General features: G+C 42.3%; 1 protein-coding gene across 1 annotated transcript; it reads left to right on the forward strand.

Annotated features, from left to right (window-relative positions):
- Positions 1–248: 248 nt before the first annotated feature.
- On the forward strand, positions 249–15,447 carry LOC146179642 (acyl-coenzyme A thioesterase 13-like). Its single transcript, XM_084579293.1, has 3 exons — positions 249–577; positions 5,771–5,958; positions 13,140–15,447. Exons 1-3 carry the CDS (start codon positions 497–499, stop codon positions 13,300–13,302), a joined length of 432 nt encoding a protein of 143 aa, XP_084435419.1. The 5' UTR covers positions 249–496; the 3' UTR covers positions 13,303–15,447.
- Positions 15,448–20,662: the final 5,215 nt, after the last annotated feature.

Genomic DNA, 20,662 nt, shown 5'->3' on the forward strand with positions numbered 1-20,662 from the left:
CTCCAGTCCGAGCGTTTCTCCCGATCATCAGAAGGCGCGTCGTCTGCTGCACAATCAGACAGTAAATGAACCAGCGAAAGACGCAGAAACACAAGAACAAGAAGTACATTGGACAAAATGGTCACCATGTAAAGTGGTTAAAGTAGATGAACAACCTCGTACATTACACTGAAATAAAATTTAAAAAAAAAAAAAAAAAGAATCGCGAGACACGTGACATGCGTATAACGTATGTTATCAACATGCTGCAAGAGTTTGGAACAGCAGCAGCGCTAGCAACATCATTTTTTCGCGAAAACAAACATGGGAACTAAAAACTACGCTGTAAACTAATGCTGAAAGTAAGAAGAAACGAAGAGTAACATCTATTCAACACATTTGTAATTGTTTGTAAAGTTATCTTGGAAGCGTTGAAGTGATTAGCAGGGCAATTTCGCCTACCGCTTCGAGCTCGCGTTTCGTGGCCAAAACTGAGAGGCAGTAACCGGGGCCGAATATGCATATGCAGCGTGCCAGTAACTTCATCAGATACGTTAAAGATTTGCGGATGCCTTACTTCGACGGCATTATCGACAAGGTAGGCGATGCTTTCTCTGTCCATGCATGCATCACCTGTGCCTGCAGTGCAGTTGCAGTGGGCAGATAGCACACGTTATCTGCTGCGCACAAGTACCACGCTGCAAGTTAGTGAACGCTGAGCTTCTGAAAAAAAAAAAAAAAAAAAAAAAAAAAAATGCACGGAGTGTTTTCTCACCTCTTGGGAATATAAATGGAGATGCTCAGTTTAACCTCATACTAAATGAATTTTTACATGATACAGCTGATGGATTGGGTACGGGCACATCTTTAAACAACCATGTAGTATTGTTTCAAGTGCTCCGAAGTCTCGGTACATAGACGCCTGCATTTCGGCATCGTCAAAATTCAGCCTCCAGTGCTGGTAATTAGGCTGCTTTTTAACTTGACGTAACTTGCGATGGGTGGTACCCTGTAATGTCCACTGAAAAAAATACAGAAATGGTTGTTTGAGCTCACAAGTACAGGGTCGTCCTCTTCTAGCTGTAACACTGTTACTGCTTGAAAACAACATTGCGTACGACCCGGCCATAGAATAAAGCTAAGTGGCAAGCCATGCGAAGCACCACCTCCGGGTCCCTCTGTGTTTCTATCGCTTTGCTTCAATGTGCACCTGTGTTGGCCAAAATGTTGCTTTGAAAGCAGTGACCGTGTTATAGTTAGAAGTGTATGAGCCTGTGCAGTGTCAATTATACAGCATGAACACGGCTCAGCGTGGTCACGCACATGCTTTGTCCCTTTGCACATAACTCAGTTGCGAAGCAATGCTGAGTAGCGCAAGATTATGGGGACCTCAAAGCGGTGCTTCGTCTTGTCATTAATTTTGTGTCAATTTGCTACTGGCTTCGGTGCAGTGATGCTCAGCACATGCACAGCCAAGTGTGATTGACTCTGTACATACCTTGCCACCTTGTGGCGGCATTGCTGGCAGGCCTCTCACCAATTCACTTGTGGAATAATTGTGCACCTCCGATGAATTGGTCTTTTTTTTTTTTTTTACGGCATTTGAAAGCTAGAGGATTAACTATAACTAGCTAATTTGCAAAGTCTGAGTGTTTTGTCTGGGAACAAAGCGGCCTCTGTCCTTGTGTCAAGTCCCGGTCGCAGCCTGTATGGGTTTGCACTGTTACAGCATTTTTCGTAGCAAATGTGTGCCGATCACACAAATGCAAAGTAATAGCATGTGTTGAACAGCTTGTTTCTTCGTGAAGGTAGCATCACTTCCAAGAGGTAGGGGGCTAACCAAAAATGTCTCGGCACCTCACAGCCTGTCATACAGCACAGCGCAATTCACGGATGATGAATGATGGTTCGGCAGCATGGCCACTTCAGCCCAGCACAGGCAGAAGTGACATCAAATGCCAGCCGTGTATAGCTCATTTGGCCATTTCTGCCTTTGGGATAATTTAGTAGCCTGCGATGGTCTGTAGACACTCGGCATTATGGGCTGTTGCGAGTTACGGCATACTCATAAGTCGGTTTGCTCATTTAGATGTCTCAATGCGCTTTCTCATTTCTGGTGCTTTCCTGTGTGTCCTGTAATTTTTCAGCACATTCTCGGCTTGCACAGTCACCAAGATGCAACTGTTGTGCATGGCTTAACAATATGCAGAGGCGGAGCTGCTCGTGTTCAATGAATCCAGGAAGAAACATATTAAATGGCCCATTCTGTGTTACCTAAAGCAGGTCATTATTTGACATAATGAAGCTGGACGTAACCTGACACATAAGTTCTTCCAAGGTGCTACTTATCTGAATACACTGTGGAATTAAATATACTCTTGTTACTAAAGAACCAAGTATGCCATGCTTGCTACCACGAGTATGTGTGGATATTGCTGTGACTGAAATGTGGGAAAAGTCGGTGCTTGATGTCAGTGGAGCTAACATTTTTAGGCTGTTACTGCAGGTTATAACGCCAGTGTTTGCTGTGAGCAGAGGTGAAGTTTGAGGAGTATAGACACCAAATTTTTTGCTGCATGTTTTATTATTTGCAATGATGCATATTAGTACATTACTATGCATGGACAGCCAAGTGTTATTTGCCTACAAGCGCTAAATAATTTATAATAAAATTTTTCTTTCTCACTTGTTTCGTTTTCAACAGCCACGTAATGGGTGTGACGTCAAAGTTAAGTCTGGGTCACTTGAGGAATTTAAGAACTGCGATATAACCACTACTTCATCGTATTAATTTGCTATGATGCTAAAGCCAGCCTGCCTTAAGAACAGGAATTGCAATGAGGGAAGAAACAGTGATTATATCATAGTTGTTTTTTTTTTTCGTCCCTTACCGAGGATCGTGCTCGGCAGAAAATTACCGTCAGTAGGGTCATCAACATCATGGGTTAGCATTACATGATCATGGCAGGGGGAAAAAATTTTCATTTCAAGATTGCATGTTTACCTAATATAGGTGAAAACAATATGGGAACATATGCACAGTGATATGTCTTACCCCCCTCCCCTGCCACCACTGCCAAGTAAGAAATCCTCCATATAGCAACTGTGTTCAGCACTGCTTTTTTACATTCCCTTCTATGAAACAGCACTGAACAATTGTTGAGGGGCAGATTCAGTTTGCAAACCGTGCCAACGTTTTGACAAGGGGACCTGTCTGTGGCTCATAAATTTGCCCATGCATGTGAGCCGTCTCTAGGATGAAGGAAGATTTTTTCTTGAGTTGGTTGGTTCATGATGTTGGAAAAGAGTGTGCATTTGGAGGGCACAGATTCCAAAAGTTGAATGTTGTGTCCTTGTCTCATCGTTTTCATCTTTTTCTGCTTCTGTTGCTGTTTATAATGTGCACGTTTATTGACATCTCTGGAATGAATTTTTCCTGAAGGGTGCATACTAGAGACACAGCAGAGTATATATTGTTTTGTTGGGCCACTCCAAGGGCAGTGTCCTATTTCCTTTGCATTAGAGCTAGCTTATTTCAATTTTATATCACATTAGGACAGATGATTTTTTAAACTGCTCTTGAGGAACATGCCGCCAATTTCCTAAGCCTGCCTGGCCCATAATACTTGTCATTTCACAGTCATAAACTGACTGCTGCATGGATGACTGGCACTTCACTTTAAAAGTGAGACGGAAATGATAGAGTGGTTAGTAATTTGTTCTTGACTATGGTCAATGACGTGTGAACCTCACCAAGCAGCTGGAACAAAAAGGTCGGGCTTGGGGGGATTTTACAGGCTGAATACGTAGCTGTTAGCTATAGTACTAAGCTGATCTTTGCACTCATTGTCACGGCTCAGTGACTTTCATGTTTGACTCATGCCAGAGTCTCGATGGAATCCGAGCCTAGGCGATTGTATATCATTTGAGGCAGAAGGCTAAAAACACCTTTATACTCTACAGTGTTAGCACACAGTAAAGAACTTCAATTGGTCTAATTTAAACCAGAGCTCTCCAGTACAGCATCCCTCATAGCCAACATCTTGCTCTGAGATGTTAAACTCGAAGTTTACATGTTTATTTACACTGATCCCCAGCATCTTGAAGAGATGAAGGAACCTGAACAAGTAGTCATCATCAGCACTGTTGGGGATGCAATGTGAAATGCGCAGTGAGGCATTTAATCTTTTATCAGGGAGGCAATGTGATCTCATGAGCTGAGGAAGAAGGCCTGTGCTTAGTGATAATAGCTGGGTAATATATTATGTTTTGCGGCACTTTGGAAGGGTCTTTTTCTTAATAATATCCCAAGCTTTATAAGCATCCAACGACATGGCCCCTTCACTACCAAAAGTATTTAACCACCTTGAAACTTGTTTTTAATTGTTAAGTGAATCTGTGGGGATGCATGTCATGTGTGTGTAAACTGTGGTTACAATTTTAAAGCAGAAGCCTAACCAGCCCTATTGATCAAAAAAGGTGTCGGTGATGTGGCCGCTTCACTGTATCAAAAATCAGCTGTTCGTCGGTAGCAGTATGAAGCCAGCAGGCAAATGTGGAAAGGAAAAAATCCGGTCCAGTGAAGAATGCATGTGATAGGAGTAGTGTGAGAGTGTAAAATCATTATCTGGCAAGTACACCAGGGACACCTTCTGTGCATACGCCTGTGTGTTCCTCCTCACCACCTGCATGGACATGGTTTATGGGCAGGCATCCTCGCAACTACGCAGATACCGATGAGAAGCACTGACGGAAGAATGGGGTGTGAATAAAAAGGCCGTTTTACTGTCGAAGTGTCGCGCGAGTCGTGTGAGTCTTTAGTGTGCCTGACGACATGCTGACTAAGTTTGAGAGGCTGAGGTCAGGTGAAAAAAATTCCATCAGACATAGAGGTGCAGCAACGAGAGGCTGAGGCGGAATGCCACAAACTTGAGGAGGGCAAAGAATTGAGGCAACGAGAAGCACCAGTTATGTTTTTGCATTGTCACATCTGAGCAGTCTTAAATGTCTCTATTTTTATGCGGTGCATACTCGTGAATTTTTGTACCATTTTTATACACGTCGCTACCTTTTCTCACAATGGTGAGCCCGGTAATGGTGTTGCAATTAAAGCTACCGGAAAGAATATCTGCTACACTTACTTTAATGCGTATCTTGTTGGACTATCCACTGAGGAAGCTTTGCCACTTTTGTAACTGTAGTGTCATTTGCAATGCATCTAGAACCCTGGAAATAGGGTTGTTTTGCTCGTACGAAACCTATTAGCGCTGCTAAACCTAACACACCACATAGCAGCTTGTGTAGCGCAGAGCAGAGTGGGTGAAAGCCTTTGAGAGTGTACAGATTGCTGCGTGGCACTTCAGGTGCCAACATGTTTTCCACACCAAGGAAAATCTCTAGGTACAAAATTGACAAAAGAAAAGATATACAAAGATACAAGGTAAGAGATACAATATCTCTAGAGACAAAATTGAAATAAAAATAGTTGTGCTGCCATGTTTACATTTCAATTTATAGTTAATTTTTTGTAAACACTGAAGTCATGCTCTTCCCCCAAAAAACTGGCATTGAAAGCTGCCCTTGCAGCGTGCACGAAACAGTGGAAGTGACTGGGCTAACATACTGTAAGCATGTACGCTAAGGAAAGGACGGTGTCTGTGCATTGAAATAATTTGATCGATGTCAAACCGAAAGTGCCTTGAAAGGCTTGTTCCAGCTTTAGTGGCATTTATTTTTACCCCTGCTGATTACAGAGCACTTTTCATCTTCCCTTTTATTGTTGTTATGACAGATGAAGCTGATTTCCTGTGAGGACCAAGCAGCCCAGTTCGAGTTGCAGGTGGAGAAGCCCCACTGCAACTTGAACAACGTCCTTCATGGTGGCATGGCTACAACTGTCATAGACCTTTGCACCTGCATTTTAATGAGTACGGCGTATGAGAAGAGAGTGCTATTTGCTACCACTGAGCTGAAAGCCAGGTGAGCACTGTCTTGTTTTTTTCACACTCCGTGGAAAGCATTGAGGCAGTCTGAGTTTGCCATTCTTGTGAGTGTTTAGCAGTGATTGCTTACATAGTTCACTACGAGCTTTCATCGCAAGACTGCTGTTCTTTGTCTCACTGCTGAGTGTACAGTGTGGAAACGGTTTTACACATAATGTGGAGCTCAACTTAAATTGGGGAGAGGAAATATGCAGCAAGAATATAGCACATGGTATAAGGAAAACACAAACATCAAATTTCTATCAGTGAGGTCAGCTGATAATTTTACTGCACAAATAGCTTTATGTTCAGGCACTTGAACTTGGAACGTGCAAAGGGCGTCCAGTCAGTTTTGCCTTCTCCAATGTAATTTCATATTTGTTAAAGTGATTGAATTTAGAAGGCACATTGACATTGAAAGTTACTAGGTGTTCCTATAAAAATTACTACTTTGCAGTCCTTACCAGCGGTGATGAAATTTGTGCACTGCTACCGTAGCCTATTTCATGGCGTCGTAAGAGTGTGAGTGAAGCTGTTGATGAGCACTTGATTGCATCTTGGATTGATTACCCCTAGCCCACCAAAACTGAAAGCATCTTTCATATTTGGGGACAGCCAGAAGTCAGATGATGCAGGGTGCAGGCTTGGATATAGTCAAGACAAAGTTGTCACCCTCATTCTTCCATAGCTGCAGTGAGGCTGCACGTTTCTTAGAAGCATGTCACCAAAGGTTCTGGGAATGGTTTCAAAAATGACATGCATCTGGAAAAGAGGTTCTGATTTTTCATTTTGTTGCAGCGTCTTCCGGTTTCATCACTTCGTAATATAAAGTTGCCTGGCAGCAGGCATCGGTTAATGATGAACCTCTGTAATTGAGACTCTTGTATATGGTGGTCTTCCACTCATACACAAAAGGAACTTTAGTCTGGTGCCTAGATCCTTTGTGTTTCGCAGCAAGAAATCATGTGGCATCAAATGATTTATATGTCATAAACATGGATGCTGGAAACAGTGCATTCCACAGTACTCACCTTGCAAATGAAAACGCCATCACAAAGAGCTCAGCACAGTTTGAGGGTTTAAAAAAAAAAAAAACTGCACCATTCCCTAGTGGGTCTGCATAACCTGATATTCTGTATAACATGCTCCAAGCAAGCAGATATAAGTGCCACTGTATTTTGGATCATTTATTTCATTTCATTTTTTTACAATTCTGTGGTGAGTCTTGTATCTTGTGGCAAATGAAGTGTGCTTTGGCAGTTTGTAGAAAGCTATAAAGGAAATGGTACAAAACTTGCATAGTTTCTTCAGTATGTTTAGGTGTGGACATAAGTAAATGGAGCACGGTTTTCTTTTCAAATTAAAATCACGCCTCTTGCACTGGAGATAAGAAAACAATATGTCTATGCGAAAGGGCGCTGGCATCTACTACCGGTTCGCACGTGCCACAGCTGCCAGTTTCAATTATGCAACATGTGAAAAAGTTTAGAAGAAAATATCGCGCTCCGTTAACTTTTGTCCGCTCTGGTACATATATATACATACAACATTAGTAGTGTTTTGAATGCATGGTAGCATTTTTCCATTGCATTGCATTAAGTATTCAGGTATTTTTGTTTACTTGGCACAATCATTTTCCTCTCTCTTTAACCTCTGCGTTTTCCATGTGTCCATTTTTCTTTTGACTCTCAGCTGGCAGCATACAATGGACACTATCCTCTATGTGCTGTCAGTTTGTGACACTTGTCTCGGATTTTTTTCACCTTTCTTGTGTGTGCAATAGTACCTTATTTTCCTATTTATAACACGCACCTTTGTATAAGATACACCCCTCATATTTAGAGGCTTTCAACAAAAAAATTGGTATATAAGACGCACCCTTGTATAAGACGCACCTCAATTTATTCAGGTTAGGACTTGACTATATGAACATCGCGCAAAACGGAAAAAAAAAAAACGCACATAAGGTGCATCATTATATGAGACACACTACCGAAATTTTTGTAAAGAAACCACATCTTATACACCAGAAAATACAGTAGTGCTAAAGAAGGCAATCAGCCCACGGCTAATTCTGTCTTTTCTGGTGATGCTAGCTACTGGGTTAGACAAGCATACTTGTGACATTTTTAATTTGTTGACGCTAATCTTTGGTTTTATCTGTGCCACCCACCATTCACTTCAGGGCAGGGTAGACAATGAAAGCAGCAGGTGCTGTATACATGGCTTTCGGTACCAGCTTATAACTTGAGGAATGATGTCAGGACGCTTGTACTGCAGGGCCCTTCCCTTATGCAGTGCAACAGGTTAAAGATAATACAACAGAGTGTGGTATGGCGATATCACCAGGTTTCGCACATTCCCTCGAAATCCTTGAGTATCCTTGGTTTTGAAAAACTGTCTCAAGGACCTTTGAAATTTTGATATGCTTTTTAGTCTCCCTGGAAAATTAGAATTGAGCTGGTTTATCTCTAAAAAGCTAAGCCACATGGTGACTAGAAGCGCTCTCGAAGGGAACATTGAAAAGCAAGGAATGATGGTATAGGACGTTCTGTGTTCGCTGTTTTGGACGAGGGTGGTGCTGTTGAACAAAGGATACATTGTACCCGCCGTAAATACTTACGAGAGCATAAGATTTAACAGCCATCACTGTAGCTGAGTCAATAGAGCACCAGACGCAAAATTCGGAGGTCGTGGGTTCGGATTCCACCGGCAGCATGTGGCTGTTGGTTCTGCTTTCTGTTCAGTTACCTCGACGATTACATTATTGCTTCATATTGACCAACATCAAAAAAATCCCTATGCTTCCCTTGGTGTCACTGGCTGTCTGCTGTCGTCATATGTATCACTCAGGAGGGGGTACTCTAGTGGGTTTCTCCTTCTTGTGAGCCTTTTCGAAAGAACAAATTTTGAGGCTATATGCTGGTTTACATTTCAGCAGATGTAAATAATTTCCTCAAACCGAAGAATTGGAGCTGAGCTTTTTAAAAAAAACCTTTCCTTCTAGCGCTTCTTACTGGCAGAGGTTATTGAATTGCCTCAAAGGTTCCAGCAAATATCTATTGCACACAGCATGACCTGCAGGGCATTTAATGTGAGCCAGCTGAGGCTTCCACTTTATAGCAAACTCGTGCATCCTCGGGCAGAGCACATAACATTTGCGAATATGTATTAGGCATACTCTGCTCTTTTCGCAATCATGACGATCAGCCTTTGGGCACTGCAGTACAAAGGCATCCTGCATATTTCTCTAATAAGCTCTGTCCTTTGCTCTATGTAGCCATGCTATCCCCAGAGACTTCCTAACCTAACCTGCTCCTCTTACGTCATGCCACCCCCTGCTACGCTTTCCTTCCCATGGATCCACTCCATTGCCCTTGAAGATCATCGGTTGCGTTGCCTCCATATTGCATGGCCAGCCTGTTTCCATTTCTTTATTCCAACTAGAATGTAGTGAGCTTGCACTTAATATCTTATCGGCTCTGATTGACTCTTAACCTTTTACTTTTCTTTCCATAGCTCAATGTGTTGCCCTCAATTTATGTAGAACCCTTTTTGTTAGCCTCTGCATTTCTGCTTGTAGGCGAGTAGCAGTAACATACGGCTGTTTTACACTTTTATACCGAGGAATGCTTATAAACTGCCGTTTATGATCTGACAGTATGTGCCAAATGTGCTCTGTCCCATTCTTATTCTTGTGGGTTGTTTCAGTTTCATGTTCCAGATCAATGGTCACTACCTGCCCTAAATAGCACCACACTACCTATCGTGAATTTTGTTTCTCTTCCAAGACTGTTGAACATTAGTTTTCTGCCTGTAAATTTCAGGCCTGCCGTTCACTGTTAACCATCCAAGTCATTGATTATGATTTGCAGTTCGCTCCCTGAAAGTATTAAGGCAATTTCGTCAGTGAATTACAGATCACTGAGATATTCTAAGAGTCTTATCACCACCTCTCCCCATTCCGGGTTTCTGAACACATCCTGTAAACATTCTGTGAATAGCACTGGAAAGATTGTCTTCTTGCCTAACACTCTTCCTTGCTTGGATTTTATTGCTTTCTTTATGGAAGTGTTGGGTGACTGTGCAGTTGCTATAGGTGACTTCAATGGTACACATTGCACAGAGTCTATTTCACATTGAGTTTTGCCATTTGGCCTCTTCCATGTCATGTTCATTTCTTTCATTTGCAGAAAAAGGTTTTCATTATGCGTAAATCATTTTGCCCTGCAAACTCTACTACCTCTGCCCTGCTATTCCTAGAACTTATGCCATAATTCCCCACTACCTAGTCTCCAGTCTGCTTCTCCTACCTCGGCATGAAGTGTGCTCTTTCCTTCAACACCTAAATGCATAATTTTTCTGGCGCTATTTGGCTTGTGCTGCTTTGCAAACAGTGTCCCTACTACACCATTTTTGTTGCACTTTATATTTAGCGACAGGGTAGTAATCCCCTTTATGGTAAGGTTACTCGGACCAGCAAAAACCTTTACTGTATATCTGTTTTTTTTTTTTTTTATATATATCAGTTTGCATTGATGGCACTGATATACAGCTTTTTTTATATCAATTGCCATCAATATTTATATCAGTTTCCATTAATGTCATGGCTCTGAGGACGCTGTGCAGTAAGTAATTGATGCATTGATTTGATTTTGAAAAGACACACTCGCAGTCACCTTCCCACATGCTCTTTTCATGCTATCATCTGCTGATGATTCATATTTAGTAATCACCTTTTACATTACTGCATTTTTGACTTTGTGTTATGGAGATACCAGACTTTTATGAAGAGTACAGTGCAGCCATGAACATAATGCAAGTTTGATTCTGAATGGAAACCAAAGCTTTGCATGGACCTGATTTTATCTCTTGTACCATGCAGTGTCATTTCAGAGGGAAGAGTTAAAAAAACCAAGTGACACTGTAAAGCATGACAAAGAGCTCACACGTTTTTGCCACACCTTCGCTTCTTACCTCGAGTAACTCGCTGCCTAGGGCTGCGAAGTTCGCCCCTCTTATTCCCTTACTTGCTGCTTACTGCCCCTTTTCTGTCTTCTCTTTCTCAGCTGACTACGCCACCGTCTTTCCATGTTCATGGCCAGCTTTACTATTTTTTTCTTGTACGCTCAGCATGCTTTCCCTCACAGCCCCAGAGCCTTGAAAAAGTGGGCTTCTCACCACAGCTTAGAGGCCAGTGTTTGAGCCATACCTAGAAGTCCCGTTTCATAGCATTTGGTATCCATTTGTCTCCGAATGCTGGCCTGGCAATTATATTGTTGCATATCTACGTCATAATTTTGTGGCCAGCACTCTCTACTAGATATGAGCTGCTTCATTAAAGGTGCCTCTACTGGTTAGCAATACAATATGTAAACATGTATACAGAAGACAAAATCATACTACAGTTTCACTTTGCTCTGCCTGTAGCTTACTAGAGTGGTTTGTGGCCATTGCTGGCAGTGCTTTAATAAATATGTGTGTGTGTGTGTGTGTGTGTGTGTGCGTGCGTGCGCGCGCACGCTGGTTCTGAATAAAAGGACTGCACTCAGTGATAACTTTCCTTTGCAATCGTGTGGAAGCTTCAGAGCCAAAATACACTGCTTCTATCAGTTTTCTTTCACAACATAGTACTAGTCAGCATTCCTTAATTACGGCATATTTCTAACACTGCTGCCAACTTTCAGTTTCAAAGTCAAAGAAGAAATAGTTTACTTCATTACAACAAATCTTCAAGGGTTATCTAATTATAGGAAGGTTCAGTAATGGCACCACTTGCTGCAGCGGCCAGGTGCACCTTCGTGCAAGTGAACTTTTTGAAGGAATGACGCACTTATAAAGGCTGTGCATGTCCCCCTGTGGATGCCTTCCCTTCGTTTCTAAGAAAAGCTTTTGCAGAGTGTAGCTGTTGGATCTTTATTTGTTGAAGCATTGTTAGGTTTGATGTGTTGACTGTTCTAGAGGTAACATGCAAAATTTCGGCTCTATGCTTTAGTACTCGTACATATTTAAGCAGTCTTGGTTTGCCTACTGTGCGGGAAACTTGATCTTGCTGTGTGGGCGGGACTAATTTTGGTGGTGAGCACAAATTGCCTTTCACATGAATTCAGCACTCTGTGGGCCTACCTCCATCTCCAACTGTATTGGCTGGAGAAGTAATCCAGTGGATATGGATTTATGAAAGCCAGTAAAGTGAAAATTACCTCTCATAGGCTCATCTTGTCTTAATGATTTTGGTACCCAGGGTGGGAATATTCATGGATCATGACCACTAGAAAGGGGTTTATTAATCTGCTAGACTTTGGTAAGGACCAAATGCAGGTTCATAGCTGGCGTATAGATCCAAGCATGGTATATGACAATCACATTGAAGGTGGCTCACAGTAAAGCTCGCTCAAGACGGTATTAAGTAAGGAATAAGGCTCAGTACAGAAGAAACTAAACCAACCAAAGCATCGGGCTGAAATTTTTTTTTAATTTCCCCAAAAATAACAGATCCATAAACATTATGAAACAGGAGGTGGCGCTAGTAATGGCTTAGTGCTAAAAAATTTTACTGCAGCTTTTTTATTGTAAACTCATGAATGCTACAGAAAAAAAAAAATTTAATAACATCAGTGAATCAAAAAATGGAAACTACTGTTTGTGGATAGTGCTGTTTATCTTCCAAGAGGGGTGGCGCAGCCATTAGCGGACAAGGCTAACATGTAGTGATGGATTTTTTATTTTCTGGGCTGACGTATAACCAGCTATGTTTGCAGAGAAGTATAAACAATGATCACCTAAAAGGGCCATTTCTGGCAGTGAGCATAACGTGGCAGGCGATTCAAGTTATGAGGATTGCTCTTGTCAGATTACAGATACTACATCGAAAGGAAGTTTTGAGCATGAAATTTGTAGACTGTGCTTTCATCTTTAACACCCGGAGCTGCTACATCCAAAATTTAAAAATCGTTAGTCAAGTGTGAACAACAAACAAAGTCATGCAATAGTTTGGTATTTGCACTAAGAACTGTTAGCTGGGCTAATTAACTGGAGTTGAGGATATTACATGGCAGTTTATAAAACTGGTTTTTACAAATAGTGTGCTGTCCACCTGGAAGTAATTGTATGTATCATTTTGTAAGTGATTGTTATGCAGTGTTTGTTAGCTCCTGTGATGTATTGATTTGTTTCCAGGTATCTCCGCCCAGCCAAACTCGGAGACACTATTTTGATGGAGGCACGGATCATGCATCCAGGAAAAACAGTCGCCTTTGCGGAAATGAACATTCTTGACAAGGCCACAAGAAAGATTTGCGTTCAGGGGACACACACAGCACTTCTGGTTCCTCAAGAGTGAATCAAGGTCGTGAAGATACTGGTGTCTCATTTAGTTTCAACGAATGTCCGCTCTGTATAGTACATGACACGTGCTACCAAGAGTAAGGACCTTCAGGAGGATTTGTGGATGACAGCTGTCACCAATCTCTCTGCTACTATCCAGCGGCCAGAGACCACAAATATTTGTAAAGGTAAAAATCGGACTCGCATGCTTTAATAGAGAGTTTTAGTTTACCGCTATCCGCTACCGCGATCCACCACCATGCATGCCTAGATCCCCTTGACGCCAATAGATTGCGCCACATACTGGATGCCGGCACATAGACCTGCCGCATCGAGACCAATCAGCTTGTGCGCCCCGCTCACGGGTGGTAGAGGGTCATGGTGGCGGATTGCGGATCACGGTAAGCTAAATCTCTCTAATATTTGCTAGTGACTTGACTACATTTTTGAAAACCATGGTAACTATGCACTTCGGTTCTTTTCACATCCAGAGAACTTTTCTCCCCATCATTGGAGCATTGGTTTATGCATTTTACATTCACATGACTGTTGTGGCTTCTTTGCCACATAAATTTAAGTTGTCCCATTGGGGTGGAGCAGTGGTTAGGGCTCTCGACTACTGTGTCCAAGGATGCGGGGTCCAATCCCGGCCTCAACGGCCGCTTTTCGGTGGAGGCGAAAAGCTAGACGCCCGTGTGCCGTGCGATATCTGTGCACGTTAAAGAACCCCAGGTGGCTGAAATTTCTGGAGCCCTCCACTACAGCGTCTCTCATAGCCTGTGTTGCTTTGGGACACTAAACAACATAAACCATAAATTTAAATTAACCTCTCATATTACAATTCAAAATGCTGTAAAAAAAAGATGGCACCTCTTGCCATCCTCTACTGCAAGAAACTTTTATGGTGTAATTTATTGTGTACCCCAGATAAAATATTAACCTGGTTGTAATTACCAGTTACCCCAATTACAGAATTCAGTATTTTTAAAGGTAATTGAGCCTTTCCTACCTGAAATGCTCTTTTGTTCGAGTTCGGCCGAGTAGCAGTTTGCTGTCAGAAAGCATGAAAATATAATGTTCATGTAGATCTTATGTATGGGGACAGTAAGGATAGTGGATCTCATGATTTTTGTAGCACATTATATAATAAATTCACAACAAAAATAGTTAAGCCAATGTCGGCAGTGGTGCTGTTCTAAGTTCAAGCTTCGTCTCTGTACCTGCAGTTGGGCTACATAGCATGGAGTGGATGTATAGTACATTTTATTGAGAGAGCTGAGTGCGTTGCAGAGGGTTATTTTTGTTGATGTGAGGTCCAGGTGCCATGATACTTTTCTCTATCACAGTGAGACACTGTTCCTTCAACAGTTTAATCCTGCTTTCCCATCTTGTCAATATGTTTTGAGAAGGCTGGCTGCCACTATATATGTTCACAGTGGCTTTGCCATTCACAGCACTGCTGCTCGAAAAGAAAAAGCACGGCTGCAGGTTTATGGGATGGTTATCTTCGGTCTTATTTGCTCGATATTAACTATATAGTTACCAATAGTTTTAAAAGTGTTATGCATATCAGTTAATGGAATGCACATAATTGATTAGACTGTAGTCAGTTGCCACATAAAGTGTATTCCCTTGTTGAAAAACGGAGTTTTATGGTCAGATTTGACTCAACAATCCAGCAACAATTGCCCCTCTAAGGAGGTCTGCCGGGCAGTCACGTCAAGCATTTATTATGATGTCACAGTTAATTCTTTTACACCCTCTAACATAGCATTGCAGGTGGCTGCTATGTTCCAAGGAGTTTCCCCATATTAGACTCAAAACGACATTTTATCAGCACTATTAGCTGAAGGGTCAACGTTTTTTACTGCCGGCATTTTCTGGCACGGTCTTGAATTGTATCTTGGTATCATTTCTTTTTCCATGTTTCTTAGCCCAGTAACTAGATTTATATGTTTCTTTTTGCCCTCAGCTTATAATTGAAAGGAAGAAAATATATGGTATGTTAAAGTCAGTAGATTGTTTTTTAAAGTTGTCTAGAATGTGTTTACTCAAACACTGCACATTGCTGCTAAAGAAGATGTTTACATATTTCATATTTACTTGTTAATTACTAACGTCTCGTTAAGACTTTTAGGTGCCAATAAAAATATATACCAATGCTGATGTCTCATGTAAGCAGCATGTGGGGGTGCTGTCACCAGGCTGGGCCGACTGGAGGTGTAAAGAAGGCTAGCGCTCACAAGACTACGCCGAGCTAAAAGTTTTCAAGCTGGTTTTAGATTTCAAAGTGTGCCTATGATGTCATCCCTCAGTGCATAGTAACCATGAACATCCTAGAACAGGTTGTCAAAGTATGAAGTCCCATCACAGACACTGAGTATTCTTTAAAGCACCGTGAAATGTAGTATGTACGGGTCTAGAACAGGGCCTATAGAAACGCGTGCCAGAAAAACTCACCGAAATATTTTGGGGGTTTCGTAGAGCAAAGTTGGCTGGTTGCTAAAAATTAGCTACTTTTAAGAAAATTGTGACAAAGTATGCGGCATCCTTTCTGAGTCAATCTATCTTTAAAATGCCCGGATATATGAGTGTTGGGAATGCAGGCATATCCCCAAAAGGCTCATTATTCGCTGGATGTTTCTCCTATTCGTGTAGGCTTCTACTGTCGTCGGACATGCTTCGCCAGGGGCTACATTCCCTTACAAGTATTGCCACTCAAATGATCCAAACGTTTACGCTGAGTACAGTCCTCGTGCAGCACAATAAACGGACCACTCGCAGCAGCAGACGACTAAAACCATATTAAACATGTACATGGCGCGCTCGTAGACACTGGAGTCGTCTGCACTTGATTTGAGCTCCGTCTGCACTGCCATCTGCAAAGGTGCAATGCACCATTCTTTTTTAGTCTTTTTTCATGAAGTTTGAGAAGTTTTATATGAATACAGTTCTGTATAGGCTGTTTAGATTGAGTGGCAGTTATTAGTAAGCAGGTTTAGCACATACAGGAGTGTGTCAGGCTACACGAGAAGCTTGCGCAGTTCAGAGAAACACTAAGTGGATAATAAGCCATTTGGGAATATGTCTTCTTCACAAGGCTCATTCACAGCGACGTTTTAAAAATAGATTGCCCCCAGGGTGGCATAGCAGATTTCGTTCCATAGTTCTTTAAAGCAATAGCATTTAATGACTAGCAGCTTTCATCGCTGCTCTGCGAAATGAGAAACGTGTTATCGCGAGCTTTGCTTATATGAATTTCTTATCCCTTATCATTATGTATTTCATGGTAGTTTGAAAATACTCTGCTTTTGGAATGATGTATTATACCTTCACTGTTGGGTCTATACTTCGTCTCGCAAGATGTTTGCAACGCTGCAAAAGGCAGAGGCACCCCGGTCCAACCAGGATCACGCGCACTACAATAAGCAATTGTGCTTCTACACGCCTCTCACCTCATCTTCAGAGTCCATAGCTTATGAATGTTCATAGCTGGCAAGTGGTATACCTGATTGTTTTTGAAAGTACAAAATGACTGCACTTTTTGGAAGGATTAAAGAAATGACTGCCTTAGTTCCTTTTACTTTCTTTAATCAGGGGTGGAGGTGCTCTCCATTCTTCCCCAAAGTGCCTTCCCTGCTCCATCCTGCTCCATAACACAACACTACTCCAAAACTGCTTCAAACTGGCTGCCATGATGCTTTACTATCTGTTTTGTCTATTTAGCTATTATATCTATCTATTTAGCTGAAAATTGGAACGATAGTAGTGCACCAGTGGCAGAACACTCATCTTGTGCTGAGCTTAATACAAACAAGATTTTTGAAAGCTACGGAAGCATGAAGTATAATAAATATTTTTTCACAGGTAACTTTAATATGGCCCACAAGCGACTGGAGGTAATTAATTATGAAAAAATGCACTGTGACATAGCACATTTTTCCAGCATTTTGAATCGCCGTGTATAGACAAGCGTCATGTTTGTAAACAAAGGTAGTGCTGCGATTGGCAGCGACATGGGGTGTAGGCAAAAACGCAGTGTGCCTACACAGCGCCAAGCGACGCTGCCTTCGAAACCAGTTTGCGCGTGCGAATATTCTGAAGCGTAAGCTTCGTTTGTGCGTAGAAATAGTTTTGTTTATGCCTGAAGAGTAGTTCAGCACTTTATCAGCCGATTACTTCTGGAATTACCTGGCGAAGAGCGCTGAATTGGCTTTCTTCTCCGTGGCTTCAGCAGCGCGCGGCTACGGTGGGCGGCTGTAGTGACTGAGTTAAATGAAAACTAGAAAGCGCAATGTATATGAAAAACTACCAGCCAACATTGTTCAACTCCCGTGCCTACTGCTAGCGCATGGAAGGACGACGAATGAATGACTGGAAGTGTGTTTTTCATATGGCAACTCTTAATTGGCTTTCTGATGCTCTAAGCACCTTCGCTCTAAAAGACAATATATTACCGATAACTATAGTGAACCAGAAATCATATTTATAGCTCAGTGTATCGGCAACTTAAGTCAGAATTTCACTGAGTAAGAACTCAGTCTCTTAGTTATTTGTAACATATTCGCCTAAAGTGCGCGCTGTCAATGTTTTATCCTGCTCGATAAAAAGACGTTTGACGTCTGTTTTATCGTGCAGACGTAGCCAAGGTCATTCAAAATTAATAGATACATGAAGGCCCATAAGAATGTTCTATTTTTTTTTTTTTTTGGGGGGGGGGGGGGGGGGTCATTTGGAGAGGTGCACGAATGGAAATGCAACGTTCTCCACGATCGCTTGCAGCAAACTTTGCACGATCTGTTAAGCTTTTTTAATATACTCTGAAACTGTTTATTCAAAAGTGCGTCATCTTATCTGCTTATTTTGCACCCCTCATTGCTGATTACTCTTTGGGACATTAAATTGCATGTACCATATATTCCTTACTTAAAGGGACACTAAAGAGAGAAAGGAAGTGGGTTTGCATCGATAGAGTGCCAGTTCCTGATTACAAAAAGACCACTCTTACTGAAAACAGAGCTGTTATAAGGTAGTAAAGAAGAATAACAGAAATACAGGTATTGCCACCACAGCCAAACGGCCGAGGCTCGGAACTACAAATCACGTGACGCGCTAGGGATCCCGGAGGCTGACAAATGCGAATTACGTTGAATGTTTGAATGCGGTAGTACGTTTTTTCTCAAACATGATAACACGCTTTTATCATACGTAAACGACGGCGAAAAGACAACGTAAACGTTGCAAGGCAAATACAAAAATATACTTGGAGGCGCCACAGGCGCCCACTTCAGTTTTGGTTATGTTTCGGCTCAGGCATTTCGTGCGCACTCGGATAGTTTGTTTGAACCTGCAGCGCCTGAATTACGAGCTTGGAGCAAAAGATGCGCCTTGATTGTTCCCATTTGAGCATTCGGAGGCACGAGCGAGCGAAATCAGCTACCGCCGACACACTCCTTCGTTCACACTTCTGCGCCAACATATCGCCGCCGTTGCCGCTTCGACTGCGACCTGACCGCTTGACTGCAGCTACGTACGCCACGAAAAGCATACATATGCTAAGCACCGAAGGAAAAACGCATTATCATTCAATTGTTCACTAAATCATGGCACATCTGACCAACATATACTGCGTCAACAAGACCTTCAACGTGCTATTTGCAGGCGTCGTAAACAAAAGGGGCATACTTGCCGCTCATACCAAGGAGAGCGTCGATATATTGCGCTCGTCGCCCGGCGAAAAAAAAAGGGCCTCGGGTAAAAAGTAAAAACTAAAAATAACGAAGCACCAGAAATACATTACAAAAGGTTAAAAAAAAATCGATTTGTAAAAAAAAAAAAACGCCAGAAGCGGTGAGACTCGAACTCGCTACTACTTGCTCCGTAACGTTCGGCGCTAACCGCTCGGCTACGCCGCGCCACAATAACCCTGGAAATATTTTTTGTTTTTATGTCATGGCCCCATTTACAAAAAGTGTTTCTGCTGCTGGTCTAAAAATTACAACTTCTTGATCATCGGCGCATGCTGCCTGCTCTCACGTCTTGCAACTAATGTTCTGGCTGCCTATGCGCACTATATTGTGCACTGGATCCATTTTAACATGTGGAATTTCACAGCGCTGGCAAATGTAGTGGCGCCGGCACTTCGGTCATGTTCTGCTACCGTGGACGTAATTTTCGCTGAACACGGAGCTGTAGCACAAACCTTGAAGGAAAAAAGTGCGACGAAGCTTCAAAACTGACAAGCGCAGCAGCGAGGACACTATTTTGTTGGTAACTAAGTCTTATTTTATATAAACATGTCAGGAAGCGTTGCGATGACCGAGGGCTCGGTTTGTTTATACACAGTGCAACAAGGAGCGTAAAAGCTTGAGAAACATGTAAAGTATTGTGCATTACAAGCCCCCTATGTTTTTTTTTCTTCCTTTATGGGCCCATCGCTCGGTAAATTACTCTCTTCATCGTTTTATTTATTTCGGCTGAGGCCGTCATTGCGAGTACGCTGTTGCCAAGTTGGCCCTTGAGGGATGCGACGCCGCGGGCCGCGCCGTCTCGCTAGCTATCACGGAGTCTCCGCTTACGTCATAGTGTGCGTCACTCAACTCCAACAACTACGTAGTTGGAGGCCACAGTTTGAATTCGACCGGCGGGAACAAGAAAAAACCTCGACTTCTTATCGCAATATCTCAGCAATTATTCGATTTTTTGCTGCCGGATATGCGGCGACAGTGTCACCAAATGTAGTTTATTAGATTTTCATACCATCTTTGGCTGTCTTTAGTGTCCCTTTAAATATATCCTGCTCGATCAGAGCTACGTTGTACGTGAATATTTAATTAGTTCGTAAAAATCTTAATGACATTAAGAAAGGAAGTTTTCAGAAATGACGCTGCTTGACTTTGCCCGGATCCTAACAGTGTTTACTTGCTTTCTATAGGGCCGGTGATGAAGTCACGCGTTGAAACTCGCGAAAGTGATATCAGAGAAAAGCTGCTTCACAAGTTCAGGTCTGTTTCGGCAATATCGCGCTGGAGTGACCGGTCAAACTAACAGCAGTTACCTTCGCAGCAACTTTTGTGTCCTTTTCTGTACGAAGATATGCACGGGCACAAGTGAATGGAACTTGCAGGGCGGGCGGCGTCTTAACTTGATATATTATATAGAACAAAACGTGCACGAGCTGCAGTAATTTGCTATTGCGCTATTGGCCGAAAAGCAGTCACGACAATTAAAAATTGCAAACGAACTGATGAAGTTTCAGTGCTGAATTGTGCAAGGCACGTTAGCCGCGAAGGCAATCCGTCGCCGAAGGGTCTACTTATTGTGCTCAACGCTGCTGCCCATCGCTCTCATATTTGTCCGACTGCAAGAAACATGTG

This window comes from Amblyomma maculatum, chromosome 9 (genome assembly GCF_055883805.1).
Source record: "Amblyomma maculatum isolate TAMU_Amacu chromosome 9, ASM5588380v1, whole genome shotgun sequence".
Lineage (NCBI taxonomy): Eukaryota > Metazoa > Arthropoda > Arachnida > Ixodida > Ixodidae > Amblyomma > Amblyomma maculatum.